This window comes from Emys orbicularis, chromosome 2, assembly GCF_028017835.1.
Source record: "Emys orbicularis isolate rEmyOrb1 chromosome 2, rEmyOrb1.hap1, whole genome shotgun sequence".
NCBI classification, from domain to species: Eukaryota; Metazoa; Chordata; order Testudines; family Emydidae; genus Emys; species Emys orbicularis.
This window is the reverse complement of record NC_088684.1, coordinates 268,269,776-268,288,386: the sequence shown is the minus strand read 5'-3', so window position 1 is coordinate 268,288,386 and position 18,611 is coordinate 268,269,776. Positions and strand designations below refer to the sequence as shown.

At 40.1% G+C, this 18,611-nt stretch overlaps 1 protein-coding gene across 1 annotated transcript in view; it reads left to right on the top strand.

The window, feature by feature from the left end:
- Positions 1 to 18,611, top strand: part of ZNF438 (zinc finger protein 438) — a 101,173-nt gene that overhangs the window by 65,907 nt on the left and 16,655 nt on the right. The window contains exon 4 of the mRNA XM_065400143.1: positions 4,270 to 4,326. Within this exon, the coding sequence (XP_065256215.1) occupies positions 4,299 to 4,326 (28 nt within the window). The 5' untranslated portion in view covers positions 4,270 to 4,298. The remainder of the gene's footprint in view (positions 1 to 4,269; positions 4,327 to 18,611) is intronic.

Genomic DNA, 18,611 nt, shown 5'->3' with positions numbered 1-18,611 from the left:
GAGGTAAGTGCTGCGCCGAGCCTGCACCCCTGAGTTTGCCAAGCCCATTTGCAACAGCCTCATCAGCAAAGTGCAGAGCCTTCAGACCACCATCAAATGTGGTCAGAGGGCAGTCATCAGTAATGTGTGATATTGTCTGTTTTTGGCCACAGCTGTGTGTGGGATCCTCTCGTTGGCCTCAGGTGTGAAGGCTAGTTGCACATTGACCCTGGCTGCTTAAAAATCAGTTCAGAAGGATCCATGAGAGGTGTGGCAAATCAAAACTGGGTACATGCATGGTTGGGTCAGTTATAAGAGACTGGTTTCTGATGTCAGCTGCAGACCATTCTTCACACCACTTCATCGTTGCAGAGAAATCTGGGCAGGGCAAGTGGGCCACTGTGACGGGATCCCCCCGGAGTGCAGCCTGGAACTGTGGGACCGCTGTGCCCCCTTAACTCTCTCCAGCCTGAGCTCTTTCTCACAATGCCTTGCTAGTGACCAGCAGCAAAGCCCTCCAGGAGCTGTGATCACTCAGCACAACAGCATGTGGAGCCCCACACCCAGCTATATTGCATAAATGCTCCCAGAGCCACTCATGAATCACACAGAGAAAGGCACCAGAGCCAAATACCCCCAGCTTCTAGCACTTCAACAATGGAAAGTGGACATACACCAGACTTTGCAAAACCTGAGCAGATTTGCCCCATACGTCATACAAACTCACTGGTAAAATTAAACAAATTTATTGACTATAAAAGTAGATATTAAGTGATAAGCAAAAAGTCAGAGTTAGTCACCAAAAGAAATAAAATATAAGCATGCAGTCTAAACTCTCAACCCTATTAGACTGGGCAACGTCTAGATTAAACAGTTTTCTCACCCCACTGGATATTGCAGTCCTTAATATACAGGTTTGTTCCTTAAACATGGGCCAATCTCTTCTGTTGGAGTCTTGTCTTCTTCTTAGTGTCTTAGTTGCTTGCAGCGTAGGTGGGAGCAGAAGACGGGCCCAATATGTCTCCACTCTGTCTGTTTTATACCCTCAGTCCATGTGCTTGGAAAACACAAGTCCAGGCATGTCTGGGGGCATTGCTAAGTCTCCAGGCAAGGTTGAGCAATTCCTGTGGTGTGGCTTCATGCAGGTGAATCATTGAATTGTAGCTCCCTTGTTGATGGGTTGTTTGAAACCCCACCCGGGTGTTGGTTACTTTCCTTGCTGTTTGCCTCTGGGGAGCTAATATCTGGTTAATTCCCCAATTTACAGCATGTTTTAGTGACAACCATATAACACAATTCTCATAACTTCATATGCATTAATGATATACATACGGTATATACTCGTTCATTAGCCCGTTCGTTTATAAGCCGACCCCCCAAGATGGTTAGGTAAAAATAGCAAAAACTGTATGACCCTTTCATAAGCCGACCCTATATTTCAGGGGTTGGCAGACTTTGGCTCCTGGCCTGTTAGGATAAGCCACTAGCAGGCCTGAACGTTTTGTTTACCTGGAGCATTCACAGGCACGGAGCACCTCAGCTCCCAGTGTTCGCGGTTTGCCATTCCCAGCCAATGGGAGCTGCGAACCGCGGCCACAGGGAGCCGAGGGGCTCCATGCCTGCAGACGCTCCAGGTAAACAAAATGGCAATGTATTAGATATTCAATTCAATGATTCCATAGAGTTTAAAATCATCAAATTTTGGTGTAGACCCGTTTATAAGCCAACCCCCACTCTTTGATGCGTCACTTTTTTACCAAAAATATTTGGCTTATGAACGAGTATATACGGTATATGGATGGAGAAATGACTTTCAGCAGATCATAACCTTTCCCCTGATACCTTACAAGGCATGCTTTATATGTAAGATCACAATTATATACAAATGAGAAATATGGGGTTTCCAGGATGCTCCCCAAGGTATAGACTGTCACACCCACAATAGGTGCCTTTACAACAGGTATGCTTTTGGGTGGTCAAAGAGGTCTGTGTATAGTGGTAGGCTGGCTGTAGCAACCTCACAACAAATGTGTGAAGGAATGATGTTGCTTAATACAGGAAGCGATGGTACTGGTGTGGGCCGAACTGTCCCAGTTACAATGAGGTTGGGTGAGTGTAGTTGTGTGTCAGCCAACTTGATGTATGATAAATGGAGCACAGTATTCTCCTGCAGAATAATAGAGGACATCAGAGGAAAGAATGATCAGAGAGTTTGAGCATTTGCTGCCCATGAAATGCTGGCCAATTTGCTTAGGAGGTTGTTACGCAACCTCACCTGAGCCCCAGTTTTTCTCTGGTGGTTATGTGAGAGATATGTCTAGGGTTATTCGGAGATAGACTGGGTGGGATTTGTGTTTCAAGTGATGTGCATTGAGAAGGATATTCGGTTCTTGGACTGCTCTGGTGGTGTTAAGATGGAACACACTCAAAACCGTCTTGGTCACAGTTGCAAATGCTATCGATTACAGTATTCGGACATTTTAGTCAAGTCAGCATTTAGGGTGTCTTCAAGTTCTGGGAATGAGTGTGCTTGGATGCTTAAGCAAATGTAATCTGCCTACGTGAACTTACAGTACTGGGTAAGTGGGAAGTTGTTTGTGTATAGATTAAAAAGTGTCAGTGCCAGCAGAGAGCGTTGAGGTACACCATTGTTTTCTCTTTTTTGTGTGCTAACTCTGTCTCCCATGTGCACTCGGAAACGTCTGTTGCAGAGGAGGAGGTCAACAATGTAGACTACCTATGCTAGGACTGCTATTGACAATTTTACTAAGAGCCCCTTTGTATTTTACTAAATTAAAAACCTTAAGAGCATGAATGCTAACTCGGTTGTATGTATGAAGGACTTAACCAATACAAATACACTTTGAAAATAAAATTGAAGACTGAATATATGCATAACCACTGAGCTTGATGACATTGGGGGAGTTGGATAATTCAGAGGATTAGTAGGGTAATGAGATTCAAAGCTTTTTAAACTTACTGTAGGACATAGGAAGTTAATGACCAAAAGTGACCACCATCTAAGCAGGATTCCCACATTGTTAAATGTTTATCCTTCAGGGTAAACATGTGGCATCATAACTTGTTGGCATTTTTGTGATGCAGTTATATTTGCATCGTGATGCAATATCACCACGGTATGACAGTTAGTTGGTTGGAAAACTTTTCAGTAGAGTCCCATCAGAAACTTCGACAGTCACACATAAATCAGGACTGGGGTCAACACTCTTGAGTACTGTTCCGTGACCTTATGCAAATTTTCTGTAGTGTCTCTACTTAGTACATGGGTGTCTACATGCTATATAAGTGTTAAGTATAATACTACACTTGGCACCCTTGTTGAAAGTCTCACTAGAGAAGTAAGTGACTAAATGGGCCATAACAACTGAACTATTATTTCTAGAGGTAGCTCCTGCAGGTCAAGATTGGAGCATGGCATGACTGGGAAATGTAAGGAAGCTTTCACCGTTGTTACTGTTATACAAAGGATATCAGCTTCCATAGTTGTTACTCTGGCACTTCTTGCAAGCACCAAATTAAGTTAAAATAGCAATCTATCCATTTAAAATATTAACAGAAAAATAAGCAGTAAAAGTAATGTATAAATCATATTATGTTAGTTCTTTAGAGCCTGGTCCAAAGTCTTCTGAAAAAATGGAATGCTTTCAATTTGCTTCGATGGGCTTTTGGGTCATGCCCTTAATGTATACTGTGGTATGATTTACTGACAGATTCTTTCGCTTTGTATAGCTGCTTCTTTATGTGGATGCTTAGTGTTTTGATTCCTTATGCCTTGGAATTTTTGGAAAATTACTAGCAAGAAAAATCACAGTGAGGCTTTTATGTTACATTGTGGAACACAGTGTCAGCTTCATTGGCCTTAAAGATAGTTGTGCTTAAAGTGGCAGCTTGTTTGCACAGTGTTCACAAAATGCTTTCGTAGCTCTCAAGATGAAAGGTATCCTGTGAAAGTTCACTCACGTATCTATCTACCTGTACAAGTAGTTAGGTTTGGTAAGATGAAGGGTATGGGGGAAAATAAGTTGACTTTTACATTCAGAACTAAATAGCCTGTATTTTGGCTAATTCTGTTGACCCTTTCATTTATAAACAAGATCTTAAGAAAGATAGACAAGTGGTCCTCCCAAAAATCAATGACTTTTTGTAAATCTGTTCATAATCTTATATTTGAGTGTGTTGTATTGATGCTTTTTTTTTTTTTTTTTTTTTTAAGAATCTGAGAAATAGCATCAAGAATTTTAAATACTTGTATTTGTTTCTCTTCTTCAGGAAAGTTACTGTGACTATCAGAGGGCACAATGCAGAATCCTTTAACTCTTTCTGAAGGTACAGTATAAGTTCTAAGCAATTTTCTGAGAAACTATAGTTTTGTGATTTGGAATGTGGTGGAAAATTAGTAGAACTACACAAAAATGAGCTCAGATTTAGATTATTCTACCTTTATTTTGTGCATAAGTACTAGAATCAGGATTACAACTGGAATAGTTGAGAATTTTTTGTTATTGAAGAGAATTGGTACTTTATATACATTCACTAGCTATGATGGGAAATGGAAGCTAATAACTGCTTGTTCAGCAAGGCTGAACACTGTACTTTCCTATACTATGAAAATAATTCTGATCTTATTTTGTTCTACATTATTTAAAGATTATTAAACTTATTAGAATTTTTTTTCTTTGAACTTTTATAGTGGAATTTGGAAAGAAAAATTTTACAAAACCTTCTCCGCACTATTAACTATTATAGTAATTTTAAAGTTACTAGACATAACTAGTACAAACAAGAAAATGTAAACTTGTATTCAAGTATGCTGAGATCAATGCTTGGTGTTACTGTATGTGCCTTTTGTTGCACTTAGGAGGGACAGTCCCTGTATTTATTTTATTGTATTTCTATTTTGTCCCTTCAAAAGTCTTTTCTTGTCAATTTGTATTTCAGTAGGGTTAAAAAGTGTGTCCGTTTTGACTCTCCCAATATCGGTAGGTGTATATATATGTGCTGTAATGCATCTTTGCTATATTGAGAATTTTGAATGCATTTTCATCTTTAACTTCAATTCCTTTTCTATGTAAATTTGAACATAAAACTAACATTTAAAGATTGTTTTTAACTTCTGAATTTCATTCTTGTTAACAGTAATATTAAAACCTGAGAGAAGTGTCATGTATGTGACATGATAGGCCATAATAGTCTGCAGTGGCTTAGAAGGGACTTGTTAAATATGCATTGTAGTGCTCATGCTAATTTAAAAAAAATACTTTTCTTATTTAACTGGAAGTACAGAGCTATTACTGTCATGTTTGTATTTTAACATTTTTTAAAGAGTGCATATTTTATGCAATGCTGTAAAGATTCTGAAGATGCCATTATGGTAGTCCTGTAAATTCCTCTCCATTGGCAGATCCTAGGCCTGATGGAACCATTATTCCTTTGGAGATGTATTTTATTGTTGAATAAATCCATCTGTTTTGCATACGCTCTTGGTCCTTAAATTGAAAAGTCTTTGCTATAGTTTTTTTAAAATAATAAAAAGGATTTGAGCATATTGGAAATCACATATTTGAGTAATAGGAAAAAAAATTAAACTGGTGAAGCTGCTATTTTTTTAATACTTGGAAACTGCAGAACCATTTTGAAAAAATGTTTTTAAAAGAAAAATTCATCCCAGGCTGATGGTGTGTGCCACGTTTCAGCCCAGAGTGAAGTATAACAGCCTAGGTATAAAACTCGGAAATGAAGAGTTATGGTGGAAATGCTGACAGGACTCTGACTAAAGTTACATCAGTGTGAAACTGTAATATTCTAAAAATGTATTAGTCTTGGTGTGACATATTGTATTTTGCCATCAATAGCATTTTGTCCTTTTTAATCAAAAATCAGATTTGTTTCTTAAACACGCTGTTGCACTGTGAAAATTCTATGATTACATTAACAGTTCATAATGATTTATGTGCAATGATAAGCAGATACATTTCTTTTGAATAACTGGTAAGAAAACAAATGATATTGGAAGTGGAACCTCTCAGTCAATTACACACACAATATACTATTGTTTTATCAGCCTATAAATCTACTCATTGAAAGTGCCCATTATTTTTCAACTATAGAAAGTCACAGCAATAACTGTTAGTGCAAGTTCCTTGACTGACTACTGAAACCCCTCACTCCTACGTTTGTGTTATAATACTAGTAGTACTACTGTAATTTGATAGGTATTCCTGCCTGGCACATATATACTGGTCAGGAAAACACTATTTTATGAACAGAACTTTTCAAAAGGAGTCTGCTCATGTGACAAAGGAATTGTCTTTGTGGTAAATATTTAAACTTGCTAGATTTTGATTTTTTTCCTATAATTTTGAAATCCCTACTGAAACATCATAGGCTAGTAAATTGTTAAACCATAATATATTTTGATCTTACATTATACACACAATTTCACTTGCAAGTGTATTATTTGTCCCCTTAACTTTGGAAACTGAGATTTTTCTAATGCTTAATAGCCATGCAAAATACCATTGTGGATTATCAGCCTGTTGGAGGGCTAACAAAGCTTCAGATGGGGAAACGCGTGATTTATAAATCTTGTCCTCTAAACAAGGCTAATATGAACTGGTCTTACAACATGAAACAGCTCAGGTAGATTCTGGAATGTATTATCATATGTTTTTCTATTATTTTTATAATATACTATGCATAAAATCTTACTAATGGTAAACTGGAATCACAGGTTTCCTGCTGGGCATGGCCTTATCAATTCATTCATGTTAAAAAAAAATCATTTGTACAATTTAGTTCAGTGTATATCAATGTCAGTATAGTCATTTGGAGCTTGAAGCTCTCAAACTTCAATTAACCATGTAAATGTATTTCATAGCACTTTGTCAGAACCCCCACTGCCTTTATATCATTAGTATAAATGCAGGTGCAAATAGCATTTATGTACTTTGATAGAAAGCAGTTGGAGATGTTTCACTGTGGGACACATCACTTTCAGATTGTGTACATCTGTTCAAATAATGTATCCAAGCCCAGTGACATGAATGCAAGGATAAAAACATCTGCCCCTGAGACCACTTGCCATATAACAGATGCTTACATCTTTATTTATGCAGATGGCTTGTGTGATGAGCTGAGCAATGATGAAAGCAGGAAAGTTTAACAAAGATTTCTTGAGTGTTGGCCAAACATCTATATTTTGTTTTCAAATATCTACCACAAACAAGAATAGAAATCCATATAAACATACTAATGCTTTTCATAAAACAAAGCACATTGTTTTTCATATTAAGTGTATTGGCACAAAACCCATAAACACTACAAAAATGTCCCACTTCAGAATAATTCCAGTTTATTTACAAAAGATCCTAAATAGATTACTTTTACTTTTAACCGGCAAGTTTGACTGTCATGCTTTAAAATATACATATACGCACTCAAAGTTATGCAAAATACTTGACTGATTTGGAAAAGTTTCAAATATGCAAAGATTGAATATTAACATACATTTTGAAAGAGATAAATTAATTAAAATAAATTAATGTTTGAAAGTAAAGTATGATTTGTCATAAATTGTTCAAGGTAGATCGTATTTCTCAGCAAAAACACAGCATTACAAAGTTACTAGACTTGTAGTTTAGAATTTCAGTTGTTTCTGGCATATTGTAGGATCGTCCATTTGCACAGCTGTACTTAGTTGAGGTGGCACATTGATTATAAACCCATTCTTTTCATTAATGAGCATTGGTCTGGACTTCTTTGCTGAGCTGGGACTGCCCATTTCATACCAACAAAGGGAGCTTAAATAGGAGCTTTATTTTAGTTCAGACTCCCCCTGCTGGACTGCTGCAACATAGTATTCTGACCACAGTTTACTTGCTTTGTCTGAGAGAGAGCAGCTTCAAGCTCACTGCTCTCCAAAACGTGCTTGGGAGTGAGAGAATATCCTGTCACAAAGTGTTGGATACGCCAAATAAATACAATATTTGACCTCTCTGCTTAGAGCAGCTTGAGAAGGCTGCCTGCTGACTCTGCATTCCTACTGGTTCCTGTAGATCAGGTCTGCACAACATGCGGCCCGTGTGGGCTCACTGTGCAGCCCACGGGGGGGGGTGAGTAGGCAAGCGGTGGGTGAAGGAGGGGAGCTGACGAGGCGAGCGGGGGGTGAGGAGGCGAGCCGGGGGGCTGAGGAGGCGGGGGGGGGCAGGTGAGCCGGCAGCGGGGGTGGGGGGCTGAGGAGGCGAGCCGGGGGTGGGCTGAGGAGGCGAGCGGGTGGGCAGTGGCGGGCGGTGAGGAGGCAAGCCGGGGGAGGGGGGCTGAGGAGGCGAGCGGCGAGTCAGTGGCTGACCTGTTCTACTGATCTGGTCTGGCTCCCATCCCCTCTCCAAGGGTTGCAGCTGTCTGGAGGTGCTTGTGTTCCACGCCTTCCTCATTCACACCTCATTCATTCAACAGGGCAATTTATTACAAAGTGGGGGGAAGATCTTATTCTACTTCTAGCAAAAAGACATTTTTCTTTTATCTTAATTATACTACCTTAGGGGCCCGCTATAACACATTACCAAGGTTCAATACCGCTGGGGAAGGAGGGTTTGTTTCCGCGGGGCGGGCGGCGCTGGGGGTGTGTGTTTCGGGGGACCTGGGGGGGTTGTTTCCGCGGGGCGGGCGGTGCTGGGGGGGGTGTTTTGGGGGAAGTTGGGCGGCGCTGGGGGGGTGTTTTGGCGGCGCTGGGGGGGGGGTTGTTTCCGTGGGGTGGGCAGCACTGGGTGTGTGTGTTGTGTTTGGGGGGGGCTGGGCGGCGCTGGGGGGGGGGGGGTTCGGCGGGGCTGGGCGGTTTTGGCCCTGAGCTGTTTTCTTTGGAGTAATATGGCCCTCACCGCTTTGAGTTGTGCAGGCCTGCTGTAGATTTAGCTAAAGCTTCTATGTTGTATGGTAAATTAGCACTTATCACCACAGTATGTATGCACCTTCCTCAAAGTGTATCCTAGAGCAGCCCCAGCCTCCCATTTTACCATACCTGTCAGTGACATCCTTCATTAGTGCAGCTATTGGTCTGGCAGCTTCCACTGGTCTACCAATGTCAGCAAACCTTCCAAATAGGTGGAATCATGCAGGAAGAGGTAAACATGGAGATGCTGTAGTCTGATTTCTTTTCTACTGGATCCTTCAGTACATGTGCCAGAGAGACCCAGCCAAGTTCAGATTCAACAGAAAGTGGGAACTTTCATATGTTCTGAAAACTTCAGATCTTCTCTTAACCAGAACCGCAATCATTCCAGAGAGATTTTAATTCTAATATATGGTGCAGGTGCTCTGAAGGTCTTTGTCTGGAAAGGAAAATGACATGCCTGTATAGAATACAGTGAAGCTTCTTTGAACTTTAATTTTTTGTGTCACAGCCAAATTGTCTATAGGTGTCAGTGTCTTGTATCATCTCAGCCAGAACTATATGTTTTTACTGCAAATAAATTGCTCATCATAAAAGAAGGAAAGGGAAGGGAATAGATCCAAGAGAAGTATAAAAATCCTAGCTGTAGTTACCACATTCAGAAGTTAAATCATCTAGGCCATGTTCAGTGGAACTGAGTTTATTTACAAAAACCCTAAGTAAAGGTTCTCCCCCAAATCATCCAGATTTAGCAGTCTGTTTTGCAGTCTAGTCCTTCCATTAGGAATAATAAATTACCGTACAAGAACAACAGGAAAATTCCCAACATTTTTCAGGCCAAGTCTCAACGGTCAATCTTACAGCTCTCTTGTTTATCTGGAACCAGAAAGCATTTTTCCAGGTTTGCCATATGGAAGTCAACACACACACTTTTTCAGCAACTTAAATAACACCATACAATGTATATTTGCTGCCGCAGGAGGCCTTAAGCCTAACTGGTAAATTAAAAATTTTCTGTTCTCCTCTGAACTGGTTCCACTCTAGACAGAAGGGTTTTAAATGTCGTATAAAAAGGTGTACTTTATAAAATGTCAAGATATCTTCCCTATTGTCTTCATTTTGTCTATTCCAGCGCTTCTATGTTAAAAATATATTTTGGAATTAAGAGACCTTATCCCCCTACTACACTTGAAGTATCATCCAGGTGTATTTTGGGGGGTCTTTTTAGTCAATACAAAGACAGAAAGATTTTATCCTCAGCTTATTTTTAAGGGAAGCAAGATTCAGCACAAAGAACATTCCATGACTTATTCATGAAATGGCGCCACTTGACCTTTTTGTGCTCCACAGTTCTCAAGAATTCTACCTTCATTTATCCCTCAGACCTGGTCACTGTCATTTCCTGCAGGTCAGGGAGCACATTGTTTATTAATTACCACATTATTCAGCAAAGAGTCCTGTGGCACCTTATAGACTAACAGACGTATTGGAGCATGAGCTTTCGTGGGTGAATACCCACTTCGTCGGATGCACATCGGATGCATCCAACGAAGTGGGTATTCACCCACGAAAGCTCATGCTCCAGTACGTCTGTTAGTCTATGGCTTTGTCTTCACTACCCGCCGATGCGGCGGGTAGCAATCGGTTTTTCGGGGATCGACTTACCGCGTCTAGTGAAGACGCGGTAAAATCGATCCCTGATCGCTCTGCCGTCGACTCCGGAAATCCACCTCGGCAGGAGGCGGCAGCGGAGTCGGCGGCAGCGGTCGACTTTCCCGCGTCCTCACCGCTAGGTAAGCCGACCTAAAATACGCAACTTCAGCTACGGTATTCACGTAGCTGAAGTTGCGTATCTTAGGTCGGACCCCCGCTGCAGTGTAGACCTAGCCTATAAGGTGCCACAGGACTATTTGCTGCTTTTACAGATCCAGACTAACACGGCTACCCCTCTGATACTTGAAACATTATTCAGTATATCTTCTACTCCCAGAATGTTGTCCAAGTTGATGTGACCTTGATAGTCCTTTTTAAAAAGGCATTTACAGCTGCTTCACAAGGAATGAACTGCTAGTTGGGGTCTTATCCCTCTTGGAACTCATTTTAAGAAATCTCAACTGGCAGTTCTTCCAGAAGAGAGAACTTTAACTTTCAGTTTCAACCTTTCCTTTCAAACGTTCTGCTCAATAGCCACCTTCCTGTGTGTCTAGTTCACATTCATGTTGGTGTCATGCTTGTATGAATTCAGTGGCCGGTGCTGCATCTCCATCCCTTAAGTTAGTTCTTCTGGACAATTAGAACTTTTGATAGTCTGTCCAAAGCAGTTTTGCCATTCACTAATCCCCAGGGATGACCTTCTGCATTGTGTGACAACTGAACAGAAGCAAGAGGAAGAAAGATGAAAAAAATTGAATTGTAATGCTATCACAATCATTCCCTTCCTGCACAGTTGGGGCCCATGTATTGGAACAGCATATTATTAGGGTAAGACTATCTTTAAGGTTGACAGAGTCAGTTGCTGCAAACTGGCAGAGGCATGTGGAAGCAGAACTATATATCTTTGAATATATCTTTGATAATGTATCCACCAAACAGTTTCTCCCTCAGGTAGACTGTTTTCAAACAGGAAAATACCAATATTTTCCCTTTGATATCAGCATCCCTGGATGTGGAAGATAGACACCAGCTCCTGTTCATGATTTGAATTGAACATATATAGTTTCCTCCCGACTCTCTTATTGTCAGAGTGGTATGAAAAATAAGGGCTGAATAGCTGTATGTTGCTCATATCTTATTGGTTACACAGACTGTTTTCCCAAGCTGATACAGATGGCAATGATATTAATAACACTGGTCTACAATTTTTGAGAAGTCGTCTGCTTCAGAGATAAAATGTGCTATTTATTATGTATTTTGATGTGCTGAATTCAAATATGACAATTAAAACAACTGATTGGCTACTGTTTCTAAGATATTTAAGTTTTTACATTTTATGTCTATGTATATTGTGTAGATAGTAGAGTTTTAATCATAAATTGTAAACCTAGGTCTTTTCATGTGTTTATGGTTGCTTTACATGATAATATTTCACCTGTCCTGTTTATGTAACACTTTAAAAATCAGCCAAAGGGTTATATAAATAAAATTTATTATGAAACAAAAGGCAAAACACTATTCTGTACATAGTTTAGTCCTATTCAGTGTCTACTCGGCGCTTCTTGACTGGTCTCTTGTATTCATTAAATGGAGCATCTCTTGTCACTGTCCATCAATAGTCTGCAAGCATTGATGGGCTCCATTTGCCCTGATAGTGTTTCTCCATTGTTGCAATGTCCTGGTGAAATCGCTCGCCATGCTCGTCGCTCACTGCTCCGCAGTTTGGTGGAAAAAAATCTAGATGAGAGTGCAAAAAATGTATCTTTAGTGACATGTTGCAACCAAGGCTTTTGTATGCCTTGAGGAGGTTTTCCACCAACAACCTGTAGTTGTCTGCCTTGTTGTTTCCGAGAAAATTTATTGCCACTAACTGGAAGGCTTTCCATGCCGTCTTTTCCTTGCCACGCAGTGCATGGTCAAATGCATCGTCTCGAAGAAGTTCACGAATCTGAGGACCAACAAAGACACCTTCCTTTATCTTAGCTTCACTTAACCTTGGAAATTTTCCACGGAGGTACTTGAAAGCTGCTTGTGTTTTGTCAATGGCCTTGACAAAGTTCTTCATCAGACCCAGCTTGATGTGTAAGGGTGGTAACAAAATCTTCCTTGATTCAACAAGTGGTGGATGCTGAACACTTTTCCTCCCAGGCTCCAGTGACTGTCGGAGTGGCCAATCTTTCTTGATGTAGTGGGAATCTCTTGCACGACTATCCCATTCGCAGAGAAAACAGCAGTACTTTGTGTATCCAGTCTGCAGACCAAACAAGAGAGCAACAACCTTCAAATCGCCACAAAGCTGCCACTGATGTTGGTCATAGTTTATGCACCTCAAAAGTTGTTTCATGTTGTCATAGGTTTCCTTCATATGGACTGCATGACCAACTGGAATTGATGGCAAAACATTGCCATTATGCAGTAAAACAGCTTTCAGACTCGTCTTCGATGAATCAATGAACAGTCTCCACTCATCTGGATCGTGAACGATGTTGAGGGCTGCCATCACACCATCGATGTTGTTGCAGGCTACAAGATCACCTTCCATGAAGAAGAATGGGACAAGATCCTTTTGACGGTCACGGAACATGGAAACCCTAACATCACCTGCCAGGAGATTCCACTGCTGTAGTCTGGAGCCCAACAGCTCTGCCTTACTCTTGGGTAGTTCCAAATCCCTGACAAGGTCATTCAGTTCACCTTGTGTTATGAGGTGTGGTTCAGAGGAGGAGGATGGGAGAAAATGTGGGTCCTGTGACATTGATGGTTCAGGACCAGAAGTTTCATCCTCTTCCTCTTCTTCGTCTGGCTCAAGTGAGAATGATTCTGGTGCATCAGGAACCGGCAGTCCTTCTCCGTGGGGTACTGGGCGTATAGCTGATGGAATGTTTGGATAATGCACAGTCCACTTTTTCTTCTTTGACACACCTTTCCCAACTGGAGGCACCATGCAGAAGTAACAATTGCTGGTATGATCTGTTGGCTCTCTCCAAATCATTGGCACTGCAAAAGGCATAGATTTCCTTTTCCTGTTCAACCATTGGCGGGCGAAGATTTGTTGCATAAGTGTTGCAGCATATGTGTGGGGCCCACCTCTTGTCCCGATCTCCAATTTTGCAGCCAAAATAAAGATGATAGGCTTTCTTAACCATAGTGGTTATACTGCGCTTTTGTGATGCAAAAGTCACTTCACCACAAACATAGCAGAAGTTATCTGCACTGTTCACACAAGTACGAGGCATCTCTGCTCACTTTGGCTAAACAGAAATGTGTCCCTTTGCAAAATCAAACACTGACAAATAAGAGAGCACGACACTGTATGATTTCTAGAGCTGATATAGGGCAATTTGTTCAGCAGAGTGATGTAAGCTTCATTATGATTGCATCATCCATGACGTCTAGGAATAACATGTAATTCATATCATGTATGACGCAATACCAGCTTCAGATTGCATCATTCATTGTTTTGCCTAAAAAGCAAGTACTGTCCAAACCCAGTCATAGATTTATTCATAGACCCAGTCAAAGATGTATTTTAGTCATTTCTGTTTTAAATTGAGATCCCTTCCCTTTATAACTCACTTATCCTCCGCCATTCCCAAGTCAAGGGTCGTATATACTGACCCAATAGCATATCTTGAAAACTAGAGCCAATCAACAATTTTAAGCATCATTTTTGTTCTCAGTGACCCAGAATTAGTAAAGTTTGACTACATTTATTTCAGAAGCATTTTGGCTGTAGAGCAGTATTTTGTATCTAGCACTCTTAAAGTGGTTTTCAGCAGTTGATTTGAAGGCATTTAAATTTCATCTGAAACTTCTCAATTATTTTAACCATTAGAGATTGAAATTAATAGTTTAGAGTATGAGAGGCTGAGCCTTCAACAAAAGGGAACTCTTTCTTTTTAAATCTCAAAATCGTCTCTGACCAAATGATATAAGAGGATTTGGTGCCTTATACCTTTTCTTTAATCCACTGCAAATGGTTGTTTAAAAACCCAAGCTCAAATTTCTAGATTTGGGTTTCTGCCCTCTGGATAATTAATCAAGAAACCAGGCAAGAGAAACATCTACTAAAACTCACAGTGATACTTTTACCTGGTTCTATAGGCCCTCTACTTTTTGAACTTCTAGTAGAAAAAGAAGTTAATTTTTCTATAGTTTATCATAACGTAACATCCTCTGTCTGAACACTTTCCCTGTACATAAGAATGGTTTTGATAAAATTAAGTTTGTACAAGTTATAGATTTCTTTTTTATTAATAGTGTTATCTATAATGTTATTAGCAGTGTTTCTACTAAGTTTATGTAATTTTCAGCTTTGGAAATCTTCAGCAGGGTTTAGGACTGTTGTTGTAGTCCAGTAGGGATGAGGAGGAAATCAACTCTGCCATCCCCTTACTCCAAAAGTACATTCCAAGTTCTTTCTGTTGCTCTGACTTGAGTAGCACTCTCCCAGCATTCATGTCCAGGCAATGGATCCTTCCATTCTTAGAAGCAAAGGTATTTTAGAGAAGGAACTGATTTTTCCTGTCAGGGACTTCAGACTTACTTCTCTATTCAGTAGCTCAAAGATGGCTTTGTTTGGCTTTGACCAAATTTAACTCTAATTGATTTGCCTATTTTATATATGTATAAAATGTGTTGTTTTAAAATTTTGATTTGCTAATATGTGATGCAATATTTTAATGTTTATTTTCATGCCAGACCCCCAAAATGTTTGTCCAAACGGTTGGCAATTAATAAGTACCCCAAGAGGTAGCATTTAATGTGTTTTTAAAATGTTTGAGTTTGAACAATACACAGATATGAATTTTCAAATTAAATACAAAGCATTTAGATATTTAAAATCTAGTGCAAGGCTTTGTTTCTCTGAGGGACACATTCAGAATGATGGCTTGGGTTCATTATTTTTGATAACAATATGACCAAAAGATCTTATGAATGTTTATCCCCACTTGATGTGTTAACTTTTGGCAAAAGATTCTGTCCTTTGCCAGTCTTTCTCTGGTAGCAAAGCTCTGGAGGTTTTGGGGGCTGGATAACTTGGTATTTTCAGAAGGAGTCTTTGCCTAGAGAAAGAAACTGCAAATAGGGAACAGAATCCATTGGGCACTTTCTAACAAAAGAGGAACGCAACAAGAAAGGCAGGGTTAGCCTTAATTGAGAATTCACCTTTTTTGTACTTTTCATGTGTAAATTAAGTTGGGCATAAATTTTGTAGCTCATGTTATATGCTCAGATCTGCTTGGCAGTGCAAGGAGGATATATGTCATGAAAAAGGAACTGGGTTGGACAGGAAATAGGAGAAACTTGCCCAAAGTATTTAAGTAGTGCTGGACGATACTATGAGTTACCCTTCCAAAGTGACTTCCATAAATAGATTGTGCCAAAAGCAGATTTAATTTATTCCCAACCTAAACATTTCCATAAAAATAGTTAAGGTTGAAAGTGTGTTTCACTGGAGTCCAGTTACTACACAAAAAATAAATTTTCTTTGTAAAATTTTACCCATTAAGAAGAAAGGTATGGAAATGAATACTCGAGATACAGGAAGTTCCCCACTGTCATATCATTCCTTGTAATTCACTATCACTCCATTCCCCTATGGGGAAAAAAAAAACCCTACCTCATTCAGACTTAAACCGGGGACAGTCCTTGCTATTCTCAGTGGTAAAATATTGAGCAGCTTAAAAATACCTCAGCCTGGAGAGCACCTTGATGCTTAAATCAGAGATAACTGATGTAACTCTAAAAGAGCTCTCTTTTCGACTTGTGGAATTCTAACATTATTTAAAGCTTGTTCCCTCTATGACCCTAAGTGCGTGCTGTTTTCTGTACATATTTGTATTCTGCACCCCTGAAATTCCATGCTAATGACACATCTTTGTACTCTGTCCCTGTATTATAACAATAGTTTAAATGTTGTGCTCAGTTTATTTTTCAAACCTATGTTGAATTACGTACCACAAACAAAAAGAACCCCTATGTTAAAAGAACATTATTAAGGTTGCAAAGTTAAGAACTCAGAACTTAGGAAATACCAGAACTAAGGTTGCCTGAACAACCTTAATTCACCCCATACATATGCAGGATGTATGCGTTACTATATATTTTTTTTTCACACAGGACTGCTGCCTCATTCAGTGCACAGAATAGGTGGCACTCACTTAATGAGCAGCTATTCAGTATTTTGTTTCTTCCTCATTGTTCTGTGTGTGGTCTCATGCCTTATTTACTGAAGACTATTCATACTTCAGACTAATTTCCAAATGGGCTTTTTTATGGCCTTGATCACTTTAGTATGAGTGCGTCACAAATATTAATGAATTTGTTTTCACAACACTCCTATTGTCAGAAACCAGGACGTGGGCAATCATGCCTAGTGGTTAGAGCAGGAGTTGGTAGCCAGGAATAGGAGCCTAGGGACAGAGGCATATTCAGAGCCACAGTCCTGAGTCTGAGTCGGGGTCAGAGCTGGAGTTAGAGGCCAGAAGTCAGAGCCACGGTACAGAGCTGGGTTACCTGGAATGAGGTAAGACAAGGCCAAGACTTGGGCCAAGTTAGGAGCAGGACTGGGAACAAGCAGGCACAGGAGCTAATGCATCTGTGAGCAAATGCTTTGAGCAGCCACCGAACTGCTGCTGGGTTTAAGAGCTGGTCTGCTGATTCTTTCCACCAGTTAGGTGGCATAGCAATTTAGAGAAGGGGAGCTGAAGCACAGAGATTAAGGTTTCCTAGTTTTCTAGAGTTCAAGGTCAGAAGGGACCATTAGATTATGTAAGAATATAAGAATGGCCATATTGGGTCACACCAATGGTCCATCTAGACTAGTATCCTGTCTTCCAACAAAAACAGTGAGGAGTCCTTGTGGCACCTTAGAGACTAACAAATTTATTTGGGATAAGGTGCCACAAAGACTCCTTGTTTTTGCTGATACAGACTAACATGGCTACCCCTCTGAAATCTGTCTTCCAACGGTGGCTAATGCCAGATGTTTCACAGGGAATGAAAAGAACAGGGCAATTATCAAGTGATCTATCTCCTGTCGTCCAGTCCCAACATCTGGCAATCAGAGGCCTAGGGACACCCAGAATATGGGGTTGCATACCTGACCATCTTGGCTAATAGCCATTGATGCATCTGTCCTCCATGAACTTAGTTGATTCCTTTCAGAATCTTGTTATGGTTTTGACCTTCACAATATCCTTTGGCAACAAGTGCTGCAGGTTGATTGTGTGTTGTGTTAAGAAGTGCTTCATTTTGTTTGTTTTTAAACCTGCTGCATATTAATTTAATTGGGTGACCCCTGGTTCTTGTGATATGTGAGGGGGTAAATAACACTTCCTTATTCACTTGCTCTACACCATTCATGATTTTATAAACCTCTCTCATATGCCCCCTTAGTCATCTCTTTTCTAAGATGAACAGTTCCAGTCTTTTTAATCGCTCCTCATAGGGAAGCTCTTACGTACTCTTAATCGTTTTTGTTGCCCTTCTCTGTACGTTTTCCATTTCTAATGTATCTTTTTTGAGATGGGCCAATCAGACCTGCACGCAGTATTCAAGGTGTGGGTGTACTATGGAGCCTTTTTTAAAAATTGGTGTCACATTAGCTATCCACCAGTCATCTGGTACAGAAGGTGATTTAAGTGATAGGTTATATACCATAGCTAGTAGTTAAATTTGGGTTCCTTCTGAACTCTTGGGTGAATACCGTCTGGGTCTGGTGACTTAATACCGTTTAATTTATCAATTTATTCCAAATCCTCCTCTGTTGACACACTAATCTGGGACAGTTCCTCAGATTTGTCACCTAAAAAGAATGGCAAAGATTTGGAAATCTCCCTCACATCCTCTTCAGTAAACTTCTCTGTAATGGCCTTGTCTTCCTTGAGTGCTCCTTTAGTACCTTGATTGTCCATTGCCCCCACTGATTGTTTGGCAGGCTTTTATGCTTCTAATGTACTTAAAAAAAATATTGCTGTTAGTTTTGCATCTTTTTTGTCCTGACTAATTATACTTTTACACTTTACTTGCTAGAGTTTATGTTCCTTTCTATTTTCCTCCGTAGGAT